The sequence below is a fragment of the Pelobates fuscus genome, chromosome 2 (assembly GCF_036172605.1).
Source record: "Pelobates fuscus isolate aPelFus1 chromosome 2, aPelFus1.pri, whole genome shotgun sequence".
Taxonomy (NCBI): domain Eukaryota; kingdom Metazoa; phylum Chordata; class Amphibia; order Anura; family Pelobatidae; genus Pelobates; species Pelobates fuscus.
Window position 1 is genome coordinate 6,507,760 of NC_086318.1, and position 21,219 is coordinate 6,528,978.

Below are 21,219 nucleotides of genomic sequence, written 5' to 3' on the forward strand. Positions count from 1 at the left end.
AGCTAATAACATAGCAGGGGATAAGAAAATTAAACAGAACTTGCAATAAGGAAAGCCTAAATAGGGCTCTCTTTACAGGAAGTGTTTATGGAAGGATGTGCAAGTCACATGCAGGGAGGTGTGACTAGGGTTCATAAACAAAGGGATTTAACTCCTAAATGGCAGAGGATCGAGCAGTGAGGCTGCAGGGGCGTGTTCTATACACCAAAACTGCTTCATTAAGCCAAAGTTGTTCAGGTGACTATAGTGTCCCTTTAAATAGTAGCGGTCCCAAAACATAACCCTGAGGGACACCACTTACAACTTTTGTCCAGCTTGAAAATTTACCATTAATGACAACTCGTTGTACTCTATCCTTAAACCAATGTTCTTCCCAAGAACAAGAATATTCATCTAGACCAAATTTTTTTAGTTTGAAGACTAACCTATTGTGAGGAACCGTATCAAATGCCTTGGCAAAATCCAAGTAGATCACATCCACTGCAACACCCTTATCAATACTTCTACATACTTCTTCGTAAAATGCAATTTACGTTAGTCTGACCTGACCTGTGTTTCATAAAACCATGCTGATTATTGCTGATAACCACAGTCTTATCAATGAATTCTTGAATATTATCCCTTAATAACTTTTCAAATACTTTCCCAGTCACAGAAGTTAAACTCACAGGTCTATAATTTTCAGGCATGGGTTTTGAACCCTTTATGAATATAGGGTTCAGCAATCATTTGCATATCTCTTACCATAGGATCCTTCTTAATATATACTGAGGAAAAATAGTTATTTAGCATTTCTGTCTTTTCCTAGTCTTCATTAACTAACACAACCATATCTTTTTTAAGTGTACTTACACTTCATTTTTTTTTCATATTATATCATATTAGATGCATTGTTGTGAAAATGTTGTGTGTTTTAATAGTGTGAAATAAAGCATGATCTGAGTTACACAGCGAGATAGGGTATATTTCATACCCCAAGCCAGGGTAATGGGGTAAGTTGAAGTATGTTTGACATAACAGGTCGCGGTAATTGGGTAAGTTAAGTTATGTTTCAGATAATAGGTCGGGGTAATGGGCTAAGTTAAGGTATGTTTCAGATAATAGGTCGGGGTAATGGGGTAAGTTGAAGTATGTTTCAGATAATAGGTCGGGGTAATGGGGTAAGTTGAGGTATGTTTCAGCTAAAAGGTTGGGGGAATGGGGTAACTTGAAGTATGTTTCAGACAACAGGTCGGGGTAATGGGGTAAGTTGAGGTATGTTTCAGATAACAGGTCGGAGTAATAGGGTAAGTTGAAGTATGTTTCAGATAATAGGTTGGGATAATGTGGTAAGTTGAGGTATGTTTCAGTTAATAGGTCGTGTATTGGGGTAAGTTGAGGTATGTTTCAGATAACAGGTCGGAGTAATAAGGTAAGTTGAGGTATGTTTCAGTTAATAGGTTGTGTATTGGGGTAAGTTGAGGTATGTTTCAGATAACAGGTCGGAGTAATAGGGTAAGTTGAGGTATGTTTCAGTTAATAGGTTGTGTATTGGGGTAAGGTGAGATATGTTTCAGTTAATAGGTCAGGGGAATGGGGTAAGGTGAGGTATGTTTCAGATATCAGGTAGGGGGAATGGGGTGTGTTGAGATATTTTTCAGATAATATGTCTAGGTAATGGAGTTGAGGTATGTTTCAGTTAATATGTTGAGGTAATGCGGTATGTTAAGATATGTTTCAGATATTAGGTCGGGGAAATGGGGTAAGTAGAAGTATGTTTCAGATAATATGTCAGAGGAATGGGGTAAGTTGAGTTATGTTCAGATAATATGTTGGGGCAATGGGGTAAGTTGAGTTATATTTCAGATATCAGCTAGGTGTAACAGGGTAAGTTGAGGTATGTTTCAGATAATAGGTCGAGGTAATAGGGTAAATTGAGGTATGTTTCAGTTAATAGTTCGGAGTAATGCGACATGTTGAGGTATGTTTCAGATAATAGGTTGGGATAATGTGGTAAGTTGAGGTATGTTTCAGTTAATAGGTCGTGTATTGGGGTAAGTTGAGGTATGTTTCAGATAACAGGTCGGAGTAATAAGGTAAGTTGAAGTATGTTTCAGATAATAGGTTGGGATAATGTGGTAAGTTGAGGTATGTTTCAGATAACAGGTCGGAGTAATAGGGTAAGTTGAAGTATGTTTCAGATAATAGGTTGGGATAATGTGGTAAGTTGAGGTATGTTTCAGTTAATAGGTTGTGTATTGGGGTAAGTTGAGGTATGTTTCAGATAATAGGTCGAGGTAATAGGGTAAATTGAGGTATGTTTCAGATAATAGTTCGGAGTAATGCGGCAAGTTGAGGTATGTTTCAGATAATATACAAACATCGATGTTATGGGAATGAGCTTAACATCTGAGAAGAAACACAAACAAAACATAGTGTGATACAGTTTGATACTATGTAACTGCGCTTTTGGGGTGCCTCCCCTGGTATGGGCTGGGGGGCTATCACCCTCTTTAGGTCCTTCCTGGTGCAGATCTACTCTGTGACGAAACCAGAGAATCTGAATATTCAGCTTCATAATAACTTCTTTATTTTGTACAAATTAATATTAAAAATAATATTCCAAAATGGAATATATATATAAGATATGGTCCAATGCATTTCTTCCACTATATGTGGGACAAAAAATAATAATCAGGGACAAAAAATTATAATACAGTGATACAAATAAAATACACCCTTAGGTGTCAAACTGCCTACCCCCCTCATTCCCAACGTCCTTTAAATAGGGCTATTCCCTGTCAGTCATTGGTGGTTCAGTGGGCGCTGGTCTCTCCTTTGATTTTGATAGGGTAATGTCTGTAATTCCTGGGTTTTCAGATGTTTACGGTCAGCTGTTGATGTTCTGTATCGTGGTTTCAACTTGCGTTCCAGAGCCATATTGTTTTGCGTTCCACCACTCGCTATCAATATGCACTTCCGCATTCGCTTTTACTTCCGCGTTCCAACTTCACGTTGGAACGCAGATCTAATACCGCTGGGAGGATGCTAAAAAAAAAACTTTAATTACAATTCATGTAATAACGGTGGATAATTTAAAAATACATTTCTGGTAATGCTGAATATCACAAGTGGTGAGCTGAAGACTTAGATGGTTGCATAGCTATTTAAGTAGATGCTATTAAAGTTTGCATGAATATAGAACTAAAAAATGTAAGACAATTCTAGTAATGAAATATGATGGAAAAATGTAATGAATGTATGACAAATATTGGATAAAAATATTAAATAAATGCTTTAATAACAAAGTTAGAAATAAAATAAAAATAAATATAAAGAAAATATTTGTAAAAATGTATATGAAAAAAATATGAAATGTATAAAAATAAATGAATATAAAAATTGTGAAAATGTTTGTTTATATGAATGAAATGGGGATATCCAGTCCACAGTCGCACCATCCTGTCACTACAGAAATTATTTGAAACATGCGAAGTCAATATGCTAAGTCGTGTTTCAGATAATAGGTCGGGTTAATGCAGTAATTCTAGGTATGTTATCAGGGTTTTCAGTAGAGCCCCCATCTGTAAATGTCTTTATTGGTAAGTGCACCAGTCTATCGTTTTTTTTTGCCCGTGGTCTGATGCAGTTGGTGAATGCTGCCCGGTAATTTGAATACACTTTTCTACTTTATTTCTTCTCTTCCAGTCAAATCCAGTGATGATTGATGCCAGAGAGGTGTCGGCGGCACACAGAGCCCGTTACTTTTGGGGTAACCTTCCTGGTATGAACAGGTGGGCGAGAGCATGGTGAGAAAGATTGGCATCTGGTAGGAATGCTTGTAATTACATGTAACTGGGAATGTGCCCTCACCGAGTCTGAACTCTTTCAAGGTATTATATAGCTTGTGTGCTGGTACCTCTCTGTTAAAGGAATGTATCTCACCCGTACATTTACCATTATTTAACGTGTCCTCATAAAATGTTTGTAGTAAAATGTATGTACTGATTGGCTGCCGGATGCTGCCTGAGCCTTCTAGGAATTTAGAAAGCAGGGGGACAGAGTGATCCGGCCTGGAGCACAGACTCTGGGGTAAAACCGTTTGTGAACAGCTTAACCCTACATGTGAGCCAACACTGGGGATCTCCTCGCACCATAACAACTTAATTTCAATTACAATGTTTTGGTGCCCAAACTAATCTTTTAAATCATTTCAAATGGTAATCCAAAAGTATTAAATTCACACCATAAATTCCAAATTTACCTTCTTGACATTCACTTGTTTCCCCGGCAATGTTAATTCAATACTAAGCATTTCAGTAGAATGCCAGACTGTGACATGAGCTGGGGTTCTCTCCTTGCAGATTGAACTCACAGTGTTATTTTAAGGAGGAGAATGTTTCATACGTTGTGTGAATGGAGGATTAGCCACCATGAACATTTGGAATTTAGAATTTTTATATGATGGGGCAGATATAACATCTCCTGCTAGAATCCCTTAACATTAAGGAGAGATAAAGAACCCTGCAATAGCCTGGTAACATACAGAGGGCACATTGTGTTTAATCATTTTCCTCACACTGAAACACTATTTACAGACAGTTTTACTGTTTGCAATGCCGGGTTTATATTCCTGGAACCAACGGAGGAAAACTGAGTATTACTGCGCATTCCAAGTTGAATTACTCATAATTCCTTGTTTTTTCCTTTTTTTTACCAGGCCTCTGGTATCTACAATAAATGATAGACTGGACTTGCAAGACTGTCTGGAGCATGGCCGGGTAGCGAAGGTGAGAAGTCCAGATGGCAGATATTTTATGTTTACATTATGTGTTAGATAAATTTACAATGAGGTCCTCTCACCGAGGGTTCAGTTAGCAGTGATCCTCTCTCGGTCAGTAACTGAATTACACATTGATTGTCTCCTCCAGTTCAGCAAGGTCCGCACCATCACCACTCGATCTAACTCCATCAAGCAGGGCAAAGATCAGCATTTTCCAGTCTACATGAATGAAAAGGAGGACATCTTGTGGTGCACTGAGATGGAGAGGTGAGGCTCCTGGGGACAGATAGTGTTTAAAGGACACGTCATGTGTGAGCTGCATAATTGGGAGTGTCTGTGTACAGGTAGACTAGGATAGAACAGGACTGGATAAATATAACACGATCAGTCCTGAATGCTTCCTACCAATGGCGCCTCGTGACTCTCTAGGGAGATCCTGTGCCGTTTGCCATTACAGGTTCTGTGTACTGCAGACCCACATCTATGATTGTAAGTAGTGCAGACCTCAGACTGGTGGGGACCTTGCCACGAGAACTAAGCTGCAGGATTGGAGGTGAAAATTTGAGAAAGCAAGGACTCATCACGAGTCAGAGGTTATATTATGGTTAAGTGACATTCGATATCATATTCTGCCTTTAATTTAGGTTTTTGCTTTGTTTTTATTTTTTACTTTGTTTAATTTTTAAAGTAGATAAAAAATATATAACAGATAAAAATTAAAATAACCTAAAGACACACTTTGGCACCCAGACCATTTCTTCTCAATAAAGTTGTGTGGGTGCCATGTCCCTGTCGTTCTAACTCTGCAACTGAAGTCATTACCGTTCTACAGGAACAGTCAGATTTACATTGCAGGGTTAGCATGCCTATTGTGGCTTCCGTCAAAAATACCAAATTGCACTCAGCTATTTCAATCAGACCCTCTGATAGAGACTTCGACATTGGAATGACGTTTTCCTACACATCCACAATACACTCTACATTGGATTGGCTGAGATCATCAAGGTTGAATATCTCCACCGAGGAGGCGGGGCCTGCAGCTGGCAAGGGAGAAAGGGTGAGTATTCTACCTTTTCACTTCACACAGACAGGGATAATTTAAATAGTGAGTTGGTCACCGTTGCATTAGAACATTTTGTATTCCTAATGCAGTAGTGTTCCTTTAAAGCGGCACTCTCATGGCCAAATCCTGTTTGTTTTTTTGTAACCCCCCTCCCGACTCCACTACATCTAATTGTCCCCATAGTCACCCTCAAGCCCCCCATATTACCTATTTTTGCCTCTTTAATTTGTGCCTGGACCTAGGTCCTGGGGTCCGCCGTCTTTGTGTGGGTAGATGAAGGTCCTGTAGGACACATCATCTGCCCACACTAGATAGCGCTGTGAAATCCCTGCGCATGCACAATTAAAGGAACACTATAGTGCCAGGAAAACAAACTCGTTTTCCTGGCACTAGAGGGTCTCTAGGTCCCCCTTCCCCCACCCTCTGGGACCCACTCTCTGAAACTGCTATGTTTACAGCTGCAGGGTTAACTCTAGATGGACCTGGCACCCAGACCACTTTAAACACTTGGGCATGCGAACAGGAGTTTCATCTATCCATTCATTCGTCAGAAAGATGAATAAATGAATAGAAATTTCAAACAAATGAACGAAGACCTCTTCATTAGCTCGTTTGGTTTATTACAAGGAGGGAGCTGCTGGCCCTACTTTGTCTTATGTTTTAAAGAAAACTTGAGCAGACAGGAAGAAATGAAGAACAGATCCTGACAGAGGGAGAGAAGAGGACTCGATTAAAGAAAGGTAAGTTCGGCGTGACGGTGCCGCTTTAACTATTTTTACTCTTTAGAAATACCACCAAAGATTGGAAGGACCTTGTGTGGTCCAAAGACCCCAACCAACCATTGACTCCTTACCATGGTATGATGCAGAATACTGGCACAATAACCATTTCAGCAGTGCTAAAAGTGTCTCTTAAACATAAAATGTGACAATTGCTGATGATGATGATATTGCAACTTGCGTCTCCCTCTTTCAGGGTCTTTGGATTTCCAGTTCATTACACGGATGTTTCCAACATGAGTCGTTTGGCCAGGCAGAGGCTTTTGGGAAGGTCTTGGAGCGTCCCTGTCATTCGTCATCTATTTGCTCCATTAAAGGAATATTTTGCTTGTGTTTAACCCACAAGGTTCAGGGACCCAAGACCCATCCCATCCTTCTAAACACCCTGAGCCTGCCGGAACCTCACAACTCCACTTATTTCCTCTGACGGAAGATGGAAAATAGAGAAAAAACGCAGCTAAAAATCAAAATAATCTCAAAATCCATGGTGGACAAGAACCAGCGGTAACCAGGAATGACGGGGCATCCGACACACGAGAAGACACTTTTACCTAATTTTCATGTTCAATGTTACACTTTTATTCTCCTCTACACAGCTACGTTTCTGATTTGATTTTTTTAAGTTTTTATGTGATATTTTACAGGGCAAGGGAACATTTTTACCCCTCCGGCCCTGACTGTCTGCGAGGTCTATACGGGACGATTTACACAATGAGCAGACACTCTGGCTTTTAGAATTTTTGTCAATCATCATCCACCTTTGTGCTAAAAATGGTAAATTGCCCCAATTTAGGTTTATAGTGCCTCTGGACTTGAGTTAAACCCTTTCCTGCCTGTCTCCGGTGGGTACCTTTACCTAAAAATTGGGTAAAGGTACAAATTGATTCAATGCAAGCAAAACGGTATAAAGAAGAATAAATACAACAAATGGGGCAAATGTCCAGATCTCAGAGCACAAGAGAGAACTATATGTATGTGAAAATAATATTTTTCCCCTTATATAGTGCCACTTTGGCTCTATCTACGAGATCCATGCCTGCTAACTGGTTCTGTGAGAAAGCGTCTGCGGTCGGGGAAAGCATCGCAGCCCATTCACGTCACGGTGGAAACACACTACTTAGTAAGCATGGCCCTAAAAAGCCTTTTTTTCAGTTCTGCATTCTGTTACCTGCTTTTATTCGCCATTTACATTCAATCATTCAAAAAAAAAAAAAAGAACATTCTGTATTGCAATCATCGGCAGTAATTGCAGAGCTGAAGATATGATCGTGCAGGATTAATGTTACAGTGTAAGAAATTTATTGGCAAATAACCGTTTTTTAATTATGTTTTTCAGTATTTCAGGGTTGCCTCGAGCATGAGAGGCCTAGACACGCAGCTGTGAGTTCCGGCATTGTTTACAGAAACACTGTATATGTAATGACAAGCTGTGTAATGCTTTAAGGGTGTGCGTACATTAAGGTACACAGGGAGCGGATTCTAGAGTAATCGAGTGTGTACCGCAAGTACTGCACATTCCAGTGTCTCGTAACGTTTGGCACTAAAACATTGTTCCATTTTTAAACGCCAGAGGTCCCATTTAGAGAGTATTTACATTATTTTTATTCTTTAAAACAGATTTTACTGCATTGTTTTTAAATTCCTTTACATCTTAGATGGCTGTTTTTTTTCTCCCACTTTCCCCGTGCCCTGCGTTTCCATTGTGACATTAACATTTTCACCTTTCCCATGAAGCTTTGTGTTCCTCCGTAAGATTGAACTGACTGAAAACCTGCGCCAAAATGGTGGCACTATAGCGTCCGATTTCTAACCATAAATCTCAGACTGCTGAAATGGCTTTCATTTCTTGCCTAGAGAAACATCCATTATTCTCACCCGCACCTGAACTGAAGCTGCTGCTTGGGATGGAGCCAGTGCATAGTACAGGTTATCTATTCTATCTAGATGTTTCTATATATCTCTACATGTCTGGCCAATCCCATACATTGCATGGTATTTAATGCCAGTCCCATACATTGCATGGTATTTAATGCCAGCCAGTCCCGTACATTGGTATGGAATTTAATGCCATTCCCATACATTGCATGGTATTTAATGCCAGTCCCATACATTGCATGGTATTTAATGCCAGTCCCATACATTGCATGGTATTTAATGCCAGCCAGTCCCGTACATTGGTATGGAATTTAATGCCATTCCCATACATTGCATGGTATTTAATGCCAGTCCCATACATTGCATGGTATTTAATGCCAGCCAGTCCCGTACATTGGTATGGTATTTAATTCCAGCCCCTTACATTGCATGGTATTTAATGCCAGCCAGTCCCGTACATTGCATGGTATTTAATGCCAGCCAGTCCCGTACATTGCATGGTATTTAATGCCAGCCAGTCCCGTACATTGCATGGTATTTAATGCCAGCCAGTCCCGTTCATTGCATGGTATTTAATGCCAGCCAGTCCCATACATTGCATGGTATTTAATGCCAGCCAGTCCCATACATTGCATGGTATTTAATGCCAGCCAGTCCCGTACATTGCAAGGTATTTAATGCCAGTTCCATACATTGTTGAATCTTGATCAACACGTTTCGTTTGCACGTGATGTTTGAAATAAATCTATCACGCCATAAAATTATTTACTCTTAAATTTCGGCCAATGGTTAGCTGGGGAGCGGGAGAATAGGAGAGTTTCTATCAGTAAATTACCACAGGAGTCCTGGAAAAGACTTAATAGCGAGTGCATAATGGACTCTCTTAATATGTGCAAGTACAAGTGGTTCACACTCTCCTACCATTTACAGCGTATCTGCCCAGGACGTACGTATGACTTTGTTGTCTATGAATGTACGCACACACTTATGGGGATTATGGATGTTTGTTGGGGTACTACTTACTACTACTGTATAACAATTTCATAAGGTGCTTACCAGCAGTGGGGTGATTAAAAACATCGGGTTCCACGGTGCCTTGTTAATAGGGCTGTGCCACAAAGAGCTTGCCATGTAGACTGGGACCAGAATTGGCCATTTGGTGTGAGATTTGGAGCTTCCCAGAGACAAGATCATCACGTGATCTGGTGCTTTTTATAGACATGTGCCTACATAACTATGTCTTACTAACCTCAAAATCTACAGAGGAAGCTCAAACCCAGTGCTGGTAGAATAGTTGTGCTATCAGAACTTCCCATGACTTCTGCCATTTCATACGTGGTCTGTTAGAACCTCATGAGCTTGACTTCGTGGCAGTGAGAAGTCAGTGTTTGTTGTCAGGAGAAGACAGGCTGTATGCCCATGTTAGGCTGTGATCCACCCAGTTGTCTTGTGCACGGCCATATCAACGTGCCTTACTGCACTTAGCACAGATACCCCGACTTCCAAAGGATCAGTGTCCGTGCCACAACACACGACCAGGCATAGGGGCTTTGTTTACCACAATGCTATATATATTTTTCTTTGGCTATATGTGTAGCGTTTGGTGGTTTAGTTAAAAGGGACCCATTCCAGTGAGGTTGGAAGCACAATCATAAGAACGGTGGGGTGACAAGCTCCTGATTGTCCTAGAATATATTGAAACCTGTCACGGTGAGACATGGCAGCAGATATTTCTGAACTGGTGCTATTCCACATAAGAGGCCATAATCCTTCTATCAATCATGTGTAGTATCTAAAGACTACCACCTACCTTGGTAAGACCCGTTATATATGACCTAGGTAGACTCCTCAAGTTGCCTTATTGCCAACACAATAGTTTGAAACACTAGCGGCACCTTAACGCATCAATTGCTCCCAGATATACTGTTGTCTTGGTGGACAGCTAAGTCTAAGCACTTGCTACCATTTTACCAGTAATCTAGTTATTTGGATTGTGAGCCTATAAGATTCAAACCGAAGTCTTGCTTGCCATGCATACAGCATATCCCATAACTATGCAATAGGGGTAGCAGGTTTCAGGACTTCCAGCTCCGACTAGCGTTGGACCCTGAGAAGGGCTGGAAATAACTCAGACTTTAATAAATGTTCTCCGCTCAAACCTCTCTGATTCCTGGAGTCCTAGCAATGACCCCCTTGCCTGATCGCATACAGCTGCTCCTTCATATCCAGTTCCTTGGCCCCCATAACATGTTCAGGAGCAACCTTGGTGCTAGTATTTGAGGCTTAGCCGGCCTTTTACTCTCAGAGTTACTGTAATAGTGGGGTTGCGACCCCATCGTGTGCTAAACCCAACAGGGGTTCTTCCAAATGGGCAGCTCAGACCACAACAGTCCTAGCGCACCTCTGGTATCCAACAGGAGCAACAGCGATGTTTTTACTCATCCCAAAACAAACAATGGAGGCTGCACTTTTATACAACTATGTATACACAAGATTGTCTGGTATCTACAGACCCCTATTATCCCGGGGGGTCCGCTAGTTCACAATTCACAATGTTCTGTGCTTAAATAAGCAAAACCGTTTTTTTTTACAATGATTTCTGGTTTTAGATGGTCAGGGAGTGAGAGGTGGTCATGTACATTCTATTCCAGATTTGGGGTGACCATGACGCTCTCCCCTGATATTTTATAGCATATTACAGTTTGTCACAATGCGGTATCATTATAACCGTATCTATCGGTAATCTTAATTCTAATAATTTGTTTTGTGTTGTTAAGGAGTAGTTGATGGCCTCGGTTTACTTCTTTATAAATGATGTGAACTTTTTTATTTTCACTGTCCAAGTACTTGATGATGCTGGCGCTGTGATGCTGATTGAATACAAACTGCTATCTTCCATGGCTAATCTAAGCGGTCTCTGATTCAGCTGAATCCGTAATACCAACAGCGAAATCTGTTCTCTTCATCTTTGGTTTTCCCACTGGTTTTAACATGTTGGCTGTTTAGCAAAGTCCAAACCCTGCAGAACTGTACTGTAATAACATAGTAAAGGTTAGATTTACCCCAATTATTTCATACTATTCTGTGCGATTTCTATCCACGGATCGAAGCTAATCTTTCTCTGCAAACGGGGAAGTAGGAAATCAGAATGGGTCCCAAAATATCTTTCTTTAGACTTTCATTTTGGGGGGGGGGGGGGGGGCAGATGAGCAAACGCTGTGGGTGAAAAATGAAAAGGGAATTTGATCTTTGATAAATCTGGTGCAATTATTTTTCACGGTTGAGTGTTAATAAATGCAGATCTCATTGTTCTTTAAGCTGTCCCAATGGTGGTTTATTTACCAGTGAGTTATGGTGATTTGAAACATTGAGGACACAATAGAGAAGTAGTCTTGGAGCACATTTTGCAGCTATTTTGTCAGTTCATCGTAACTTACTGAGTAAAGTCCTCGGTGTAGCTATTATAGAATAACTCCAAGCATTTAAAAGGTTAATATTAAAGATACAAAAACCAAGGCTTTGGTAGTGCTAAGAATGTTGATTGATCTATCGATAGCAGGAGATGCAATTGATATAGAAACCTATGCTTAGCATTATGTGTACCGGTCCGTTTTCTGTGTTAAGAATTCATTATTTTTTAATTAAACATCTCGACTTCTCTAGTAACCACCTGTTGCACGTTTCCTCCGTTTGTGCGCTGTTTGCGTCTACTGATCTTTGACACATTTCTAAATGTCTCAACAATGTTATATAAAAGAATGAGATGTAAATGGCAATGAAACAAATCTGCCTCATTTTGTGGAAAGTTAAATTATTTAACAGAATTTGAAAATCCTGCGTGGATAATAAACTCAGACAGAGAGCCAGATACCTTTCCTGATTGATGAAATCATACAATCTCTTCCTATTCTTTTTGACAAGCAGCGAGTTTCAGACCCAGAAACTTACACAAGTCTTTTGTGGTAAAAATGCATTGCGAACATCCGTCAGGAAGGTTTGAAGACAGATTCTATATCATTCCTTGTTTAAATATCCTCTTTGCCATTACTAACCTGGTCCCAGCAAAGGGTCCGCATGCACTGTCAAAGGATCTATATTGACATCAGTGAGTAGAGATATCATGTGTGATTATAGAATGAAATTGCCCGTTATGTCACCTTGGTTCTAATTCTGAGTTCCCATTAACCTGCCATGGAGATTATTTGGAATTCATGCAAATTAAAAGGAAAGTGACAATTTTTCACATTTTATTAAGAAATTTTCCCCGTCTTGCTGTTCCTCTTGACTACAAGAGATGTAGAAAGCGCCCACTGGATGGGTAGCCTGCAAGTCCCGCGGCTGGATAAGTGTTGGAAGGGTCAGCACTAGACCCTATCGCCGCAAAACAAGTTGATGGCAGGAAGGTAGTTCCACCACATCCAAACATGCTGAAACATTAAATATCTGTCATCTACTCTGAGCACAAAACGTTAAAGGAATACTCAAAGCACCATAACCATTTCAGAACTGTTTGATATCTTACTGGGGTCTGCTGGGTACAGCTCCCATTTCCAGTACGAACACTGGAGCGCTGAAAAATCCTGCTAACTTCCATTAGCTCTCCCTAGCTAAGCCCTGCATTGCTCATTTATGAAGGGCGACCTGATGGCATTTAGTGCGGCACCCGCTGACCCACAGATAAGAAGTCAAACCCTTCTAAAACAATAGTAACAGCAAGTAATTATGGTTAGCGGTTATGGTGCATGCAGTGTTTCGTTAATAAGGCATGTATGGCAACAAAGACCAAATAGTTTAATCTCTGCCACCCAGCTCCAGGACACCAGGGGAGTTTGTCACAGGCAGAGCTTATAACAATGATTGACAGGGAGCTAAGATGGAGGTGGCTCTCTCTATACTGACTGCCAGGTGTAAAGGGCGGAGTTTATAACAATGATTGACAGGGAGCTGAGATGGAGGTGGCTCTCTATACTGACTGCCAGGTGTAAAGGGCGGGGCTTATAACAATGATTGACAGGGAGCTAAGATGGAGGCATCCAGTTACGGTATAAAGGTTTGTATTTTTATATTTGATTTTTCACACTTCACAAAAAATATCTGTTAAATACCAAGATAAGTAAACGTGGCCCTAAAATCCCTGGGAAGTGAAAAATCCCCTTTAAATTACTGTGGCTAGCTGTGCTCCCATCGTGGCCCGGGCAATGGAAGCTCATTTTGTGGCTAAATAGATATAGTATCAATTAAAGATTTTTGCTAAATACATATCGATCCTCTAACTTTTTCATTCAATCAGTTGCTGTTTCTGTGGGGCATTACAGCACACAAAGGAAGGATAGACAGCATGTTAGGCAGTGATCCCGTAACTCAGACACTTTTCACAGGAGCTCCCCAATTAACAAACATAAATCACAACATGTCTAAAACATTTCAGGAAACAGGTGGAATTCTTGGCACCGCTTTCCATATTGCTACAGTTTTCTCCTCCTTGCAGACCATGCACCGCCAACTCTTTCCCAGCATGCACTGCCCTCTAACACCTTCCCACTATGCCCCGCCTTCTAGTCCCCAGCATGCACTGTCCTTTAACACCTTCCCAGTATGGCCAGCTGTCTCCTTCCCGGTATGGCCAGCTGACTCCCTCCCGGAATGCCCCGCCGACTCCCTCCCAGTATAGCCAGCCAACTCCCTCCCACTATGGTTCAACAAATCCCTCTAAGTATAGACTGCCAACTCCCTCCCAGTATGGCCAGCCAACTCCCTCCCAGTATGCCCCGCCAACTCCCGCCCAGTATGGTTCAACTAATCCCTCTAAGTATAGACTGCCAACTCCCTCCCAGTATGGCCAGCCAACTCCCTCCCAGTATGCCCCGCCAACTCCCTCCCAGTATGCCACCGCCAACTACCTCCCAGTATGGCCAGCCAACTCCCTCCCAGTATGGTTCAACAAATCCCTCTAAGTATAGACTGCCAACTCCCTCCCAGTATGGCCAGCCGACTCCCTCCCAGTATGCCACCGCCAACTACCTCCCAGTATGGCCAGCCGACTCCCTCCCAGTATGGTTCACCAACTCCCTCCCAGTATGGCCGGCCAACTCCCTCCCAGTATGCCACCGCCAACTACCTCCCAGTATGGCCAGCCAACTCCCTCCCAGTATGGTTCAACAAATCCCTCTAAGTATAGACTGCCAACTCCCTCCCAGTATGGCCAGCCGACTCCCTCCCAGTATGCCACCGCCAACTACCTCCCAGTATGGCCAGCCGACTCCCTCCCAGTATGGTTCACCAACTCCCTCCCAGTATGGCCAGCCAACTCCCTCCCAGTATGGTTCAACAAATCCCTCTAAGTATAGACTGCCAACTCTCTCCCAGTATGCCCCGCCGTCTCCCTCCCAGAATGCCCCACCGACTGCCTCCCAGTATGGCCAGCCAACTCCCTCCCAGTATGCCCCACCAACTCCCTACCAGTATTTCCCGCTGACTCCCTCCCAGTATGCCCCGCTGACTCCCTTCCAGAAATGGACGCCGACTCCCTTGCAGTATGGTTCACCAACTCCCTCTCAGTATGCCCCGCCAACTCCCTCCCAGTATGCCCCGCCGACTCCCTATCAGTATGGCACGCCAACTCCCTCCCAGTATGCCCCGCCGACTCCCTCCCAGTATGCCCCGCCAACTCCCTCCCAGTATGCCCCGCCAACTCCCTATCAGTATGGCACGCCAACTCCCTCCCAGTATGCCCCACCCACACCCTCCGAGTATAGCCTGCCAACACCCTCCCAGTATGGCCCCCCAACTCTCTACCAGAATGTATAACACCTTCCCAGCATGCACTCCCTTTAACACCTTACTTGTATGCCTCACCAACTCCTTCACAGCATGCTCTGCCTTATAAACCCTTAACCAGTTTGCCCTGCAACCTTGTCCCCAACATGCCCCACCGTGTAACACCTGTATGCCCAGCCATCTCCTTCCCAGCATGCTCTGCCAACTCATTCACAGCAGGCCCTGCCATATTACACCTTCCTAGCATGTACCTCCCTATAGCACCATTTCAGCATTTTCATTCTTTCCCAGCGTGCATCTCCCTATAGCACCATCTCAGCGTTTTCAATCCTTCCCAGCATGCATCTCCCTATAACACCGTCTCTGCGTTTTCAATTTCTCCCAGCATGCACCTCCCTATAACACCGTCTCTGCGTTTTCAATCTCTCCCAGCATGCACCTCCCTACAACACTGTCTCTGCGTTTTCAATTTCTCCCAGCATGCACCTCCCTATAACACCGTCTCTGCGTTTTCAATCCTTCCCAGCATGCACCACCCTAAAGCACCGTCTCTGCATTTTCAATCTTTCCCAGCATGCACTGCCTTATTAGTCACAGTTTTCTTGTGCTTAGTAGTTTTGAACATGTTTATTAACGTGCGAGTAAGAGACAAATTGGTTTTCCGTTATTCTCATCGTAGTACTAAATATATATAATATTGTTTCGTTTGATTTCTCAAGGACACAATCCATTTTCACTAAAGAAAAAACATTTCCAGTTTTCATTCACTAAAGTGGGAATTTATTCAGTAAAGTGGGAATTCATTCGGCTAAAGTGGGAATTCATTCTCTACAGTGGGAATTCATTCGGCTAAAGTGGGAATTTATTCAGTAAAGTGGGAATTCATTCACTACAGTGGGAATTCATTCGGCTAAAGTGGGAATTCATTCGCTACAGTGGGAATTCATTCGGCTAAAGTGGGAATTCATTCGCTAAAGTGGGAATTAATTCGGCTAAAGTGGGAATTGTACAGTTAAAGCCCAAATAGCTGATCTGAAAAAAATTCTACACGTGATCTGTGCGTCCAGTTCGTTATTTGGGTGTTAACTTTGAAATTCACTTTGGATTCCAACACTTCTAACTTTAGTAAATAGCCCCATTCATTTTCAGATGGACGTCATATTTATTCCATTCATGTGCTTTCCCCCACAGAGAAATTACTCAATTTAAAATGTGATTTTATAAAACACTGCACTATGGATCACGGGGTGCTACACTAATACATAATAATTACTAATATACAAAGCTAAGAAATCTATATAGCTTAGGAAGTCTCTGATACCAATGCCGAGAACATATTGGAATGATCGCATTTGCTGCAGAACTCCAAGTTTGCAGCTTCTCCTATGAATTGTTTCCAAACCAGGAAGTGACTCAGCCAATCAGGTTCTCCTTACATTCTATAGCAAAGCAGGCCTTATCTCCTGAGCTGCGCTTTATAGGCAAAGCAACCATGTTGGGCAGCTATAGCTTTCTGCTGTAGAAAAGTAACTGTAAATTCACAACATAATATACAGAATATACACTGTCAGGATGGATGGGGGAGGCAGAACGGGTTAAAAAAATTAATCATTATGCATTAACCATAGAGAGAACTACAGGAGAACCTAGTGTTGGAGTGTGCTCAATACATACATGTATACAATATTATGCTGAGAATTTAATTAATAGTCCATTGCTGGCAGATCCTGCCATTTTTTCATACGTTAGTCCAGTTGTGATTTCACTTCCTGTTCACAAGAATCTGAGTCACGTTGGTTAGTGCAAATCCATAAATAGATTAAATGGATTAATAGAGTAAAAACACATTACAAATCATTCTAACAGAAATACTAACCTGGACATTGTCACAAATTCTGCCATGTGAACCCAGTCTGACCGGACCAAAGAAACATAGAATGTGACGGCAGATAAGAACCATTCGGCCCATCTAGTCTGCCCAATTTTCTAAATACTTTCATTAGTCCTTGGCCTTATCTTATAGTTAGGATAGCCTTATGCCTATCCCACGCATGCTTAAACTCCTTTACTGTGTTAACCTCTACCACTTCAGCTGGAAGGCTATTCCATGCATCCACTACCCTCTCAGTAAAGTAATACTTCCTGATATTATTTTTAAGCCTTTGTCCCTCTAATTTAAGACTATGTCCTCTTGTTGTGGTAGTTTTTCTTCTTTTAAATATAGTCTCCTCCTTTACTGTGTTGATTCCCTTTATGTATTTAAATGTTTCTATCATATCCCCCCTGTCTCGTCTTTCCTCCAAGCTATACATGTTAAGATCCTTTAACCTTTCCTGGTAAGTTTTATCCTGCAATCCATGAACCAGTTTAGTAGCCCTTCTCTGAACTCTCTCTAAGGTATCAATATCCTTCTGGAGATACGGTCTCCAGTACTGCGTACAATGCTCCAAGTGAGGTCTCACCAGTGTTCTGTACAATGGCATGATCACTTCCCTCTTTCTACTGCTAATACCTCTCCCTATACAACCAAGCATTCTGCTAGCATTTCCTGCTGCTCTATTACATTGTCTGCCTACCTTTAAGTCATCAGAAATAATCACCCCTAAATCCCTTTCATCAGATGTTGAGGTTAGGACTCTATCAAATATTCTGTACTCTGCCCTTGAGATGTCTAGTAACCTTGTTCAAAGAATAGTCTGCCGAGAAATCCCATGACTTCCTGGCAGATGGTCCAGTAGGCTAAATGTGCAAACTGAATGACGTCTTAACTCACTCATAAGATGGGAGTGGGGTAAAGTGACACAAAAGGTAAGAGTAGGGTAGAATAGTAGGTTGCTAGGATAGTATTCACTGAGGGCTTAGTGTTTTGTTTTGATGACAAAAGATACCATTATCCCCCGTGAGAGACACGGATCTCCAGTTTCATTATATACCATTATTCCCTGTGATAGACACAGATCTCCAGTTAAATTAGATACCATTATGCCTTGTGAGAGACACAGAACCCCAGTTACATTATGGACCATTATCCCCAGCAAGAGACACAGATCTCCAGTTACATTAGATACCATTATCCCCCACGAGAGACAAAGAACCCCAGTTACATTAGGGACCATTATCCCCAGCGAGAGACACGGATCTCCAGTTACATTAGATACCATTATCCCCCACGAGAGACAAAGAACCCCAGTTACATTAGGGACCATTATCCCCAGCGAGAGACACGGATCTCCGGTTACATTAGATACCATTATCCCCCACGAGAGGCTAAGAACCCCAGTTACATTAGGGACCATTATCCCCAGCGAGAGACACGGATCTCCAGTTACATTAGATACCATTATCCCCCACGAGAGGCAAAGAACCCCAGTTACATTAGGGACCATTATCCCCAGCGAGAGACACGGATCTCCAGTTACATTAGATACCATTATCCCCCACGAGAGGCAAAGAACCCCAGTTACATTAGGGACCATTATCCCCAGCGAGAGACACGGAACTCCAGTTACATTAGATACCATAATCCCACTTTGAGAGACACAGATCTCCAGTTATATTATATACCATTATTCCCCGCTAGAGACACAGAACCCCAGTTACATTAAATACCATTTTTCCAGTTAGAGACATGGATCTCCAGTTACATTAGATACCATTATCCCTTGCGAGAGACAGAGATCTCCGGTTACATTAGATTCCATTATCACCCGCGAAAGACACAAATCTCCAGTTACATTACCATTTTTCCCAGTGAGAGACAGAGATGTCTAGTAACATTAGATACCATTATCCCCCGGAACAGACACAGATATTGACTTAGATTAGGTAAAATTTTTCCCTGTTAGAGACACGGATCTCCACTTACATTAGATACCATTATCCCCTGCGAGAGACACGGATCTCCTGTTACATTAGATACCATTATCCCCTGTGAGAGACAGAGATATCCAGTTACATTAGATACCATTATCCCCAGCGAGAGACACAGACCTCCAGTTACATTAGATACTAATATCCCCCGTGAGAGACACGGATTTCCAGTTACTTTATAAATCTTTATCCCCTGTGAGACACACAGAACTCCAGTTACATTAGATACCATTATCACCAGTGAGAGACATAGATATCCAGTTACATTAGATACCATTATCCCCTGCAAGAGACAGATCTCCAGTTACATTAGATACTAGTATCCCCCGCGAGAGACACAGATCTCCACTTACTTTAGATACCATTATCCCCCACGAGAGATGCAGATCTCCACTTACATTAGATACCATTATCCCCTGCGATAGACACAGATCCCCAGTTACATTAGATAACATTATGCCCTGCAAGAGACACGGATCTCCAGTTACATTAGATACAATTTTACCCTGTGAGAGAGACAGATCTACAGTTACATTAGATACCATTATCCTCTGTGAAAGACACAGATCTACAGTTACATTAGATACCATTATACCCAGTGAGAGACACAGATCTCCAATTTCATTAGATACCATTTCCCCTCGGAAGAGATATAGATCCCCAGTTACATTAGATACCATTATCCCCTGTGAGAGACATGGATCCCCAGTTACATTAGATAACATTATCCCCTGCAAGAGACACGGATCTCCAGTTACATTAGATACCATTATCCCCTGTGAGAGACACAGATCTCCAGTTACATTAGATACCATTATCCCCTGTGAGAGACACAGATCTCCAGTTACTTTAGATACCATTATTCGCCTTTGAGAGACAGATCTCCAGTTACATTAGATACCAAATCTCCAGTTACATTAGATACCATTATCCCCTGCGATAGACACGGATCTCCAGTTACATTAGATACCATTATCCCCCGTAAGAGACACAGATCTCCACTTACATTAGATACCATTATCTCTGTGAGAGACACAGATCTCCAGTTACATTAGATACCGTTATCCCCCGTAAGAGACATAGATCTCCAGTTACATTAGATACCATTATCCCCCGTAAGAGACACAGATCTCCACTTACATTAGATACCATTATCTCTGTGAGAGACACAGATCTCCAGTTACATTAGATACCGTTATCCCCCGTAAGAGACACAGATCTCCACTTACATTAGATACCATTATCCCCTGTGAGAGACACAGATCTCCAGTTACATTATCTACTGTTATCCCCAGCGAGAGGGGCACACAACCCTGTTTCCCGTGCATGAGTAGGGTAATTAAATTAAAGTAACGCTATAGGGTCATGAACACAAACATGTATACCTGACCCTATAGTATTAAAACCACCATCTAGCCCCCGTGGCCCCCTATTGCCTCCCTAAATATAGTAAAAGCTCACTTGTATTGTCAGCAGCTGCTAGCTCTGCCCTTGTCTGCCTCTAACCAGCCTGGTGTCTGCTGACATCATCAGAAGTGGTGGTCTGAGCCAATCACAATGCTTCCCCATAGGATTGGATGAGACTGTCAAGGAGGCAAATCAGGGGCAGAGCCAGCACAATTCAAACACAGCCCTGGCCAATCAGCATCTCCTCATAGAGATGAATTGAATCAATCTCTATAAGGAAAGTTCAGTGTCTGCATGCAGAGGGAGGAGATACTGGGAATGTCAGTCACACTGTGCATCACTGCCCCAGGAAGCACCTCTAACAGCCATCTGAGGAGTGGCCAGTAAAGTTATCACTAGGCTGTAATGTAAACACTGCATTTTCTCTAAAAAAAAAAAAAAAAAGTGTTTACTGCAAAAAGCTTGAAGGTAATGATTCTACTCACCAGAAACAATTCAATAAGTTGTGGTTGTTCTGGTAACTATAGTGTCCCTTTAAGTTCTTATTGCCCCTGGAGTAATTCAGCTTTCTACCCTTTTTATAGTCCCAAGCCGGGATAGTTAATTTCCTCTCTGTTTACTGCCTCTGCCCAGAGTGATTCAGCTCCTCACTGTACTTCGCCTGTTTAGCACCAGATCGATGTTAA

At 42.0% G+C, this 21,219-nt stretch overlaps 2 protein-coding genes across 6 annotated transcripts in view; both read left to right on the forward strand.

The window, feature by feature from the left end:
* Positions 1-12,145, forward strand: part of LOC134586395 (DNA (cytosine-5)-methyltransferase 3A-like) — a 405,098-nt gene extending 392,953 nt beyond the window's left edge. For 2 of the 3 annotated variants that reach the window (XM_063441886.1, XM_063441889.1), the window contains 4 exons: positions 3,688-3,788; positions 4,700-4,769; positions 4,911-5,029; positions 6,801-12,145. In XM_063441886.1, the coding sequence (XP_063297956.1) occupies positions 3,688-3,788; positions 4,700-4,769; positions 4,911-5,029; positions 6,801-6,942 (432 nt within the window). In that variant the 3' untranslated portion in view covers positions 6,943-12,145. The remainder of the gene's footprint in view (positions 1-3,687; positions 3,789-4,699; positions 4,770-4,910; positions 5,030-6,800) is intronic. The other variant, XM_063441888.1, reaches the window with a different exon arrangement.
* A 1,344-nt stretch (positions 12,146-13,489) lies between these two features.
* Positions 13,490-16,722, forward strand: LOC134586397 (uncharacterized). 3 transcript variants are annotated; one of them, XM_063441893.1, is made up of 3 exons: positions 13,490-14,158; positions 14,208-16,212; positions 16,255-16,722. In XM_063441893.1, exons 1-2 carry the CDS (start codon positions 14,023-14,025, stop codon positions 15,284-15,286), a joined length of 1,215 nt encoding a protein of 404 aa, XP_063297963.1. In that variant the 5' UTR covers positions 13,490-14,022; the 3' UTR covers positions 15,287-16,212; positions 16,255-16,722. The 3 variants fall into 3 exon arrangements, with proteins under 3 accessions (XP_063297963.1, XP_063297964.1, XP_063297965.1); XM_063441894.1 differs by having other exon boundaries at positions 14,208-16,069; positions 16,112-16,722; XM_063441895.1 differs by having other exon boundaries at positions 14,208-16,069; positions 16,173-16,722.
* The last annotated feature ends 4,497 nt before the right edge of the window (positions 16,723-21,219 follow it).

Bases quoted from the DNA above. Each gene is read 5' to 3' on its own strand.
- LOC134586397 (XM_063441893.1), top strand. From the start codon at position 14,023: ATGCCCCGCCTTCTAGTCCCCAGCATGCACTGTCCTTTAACACCTTCC. The intron at 14,159-14,207 runs CTCCCTCCCACT...TAGACTGCCAAC, and splicing joins CTCCCAGTATAGCCAGCCAA to TCCCTCCCAGTATGGCCAGC.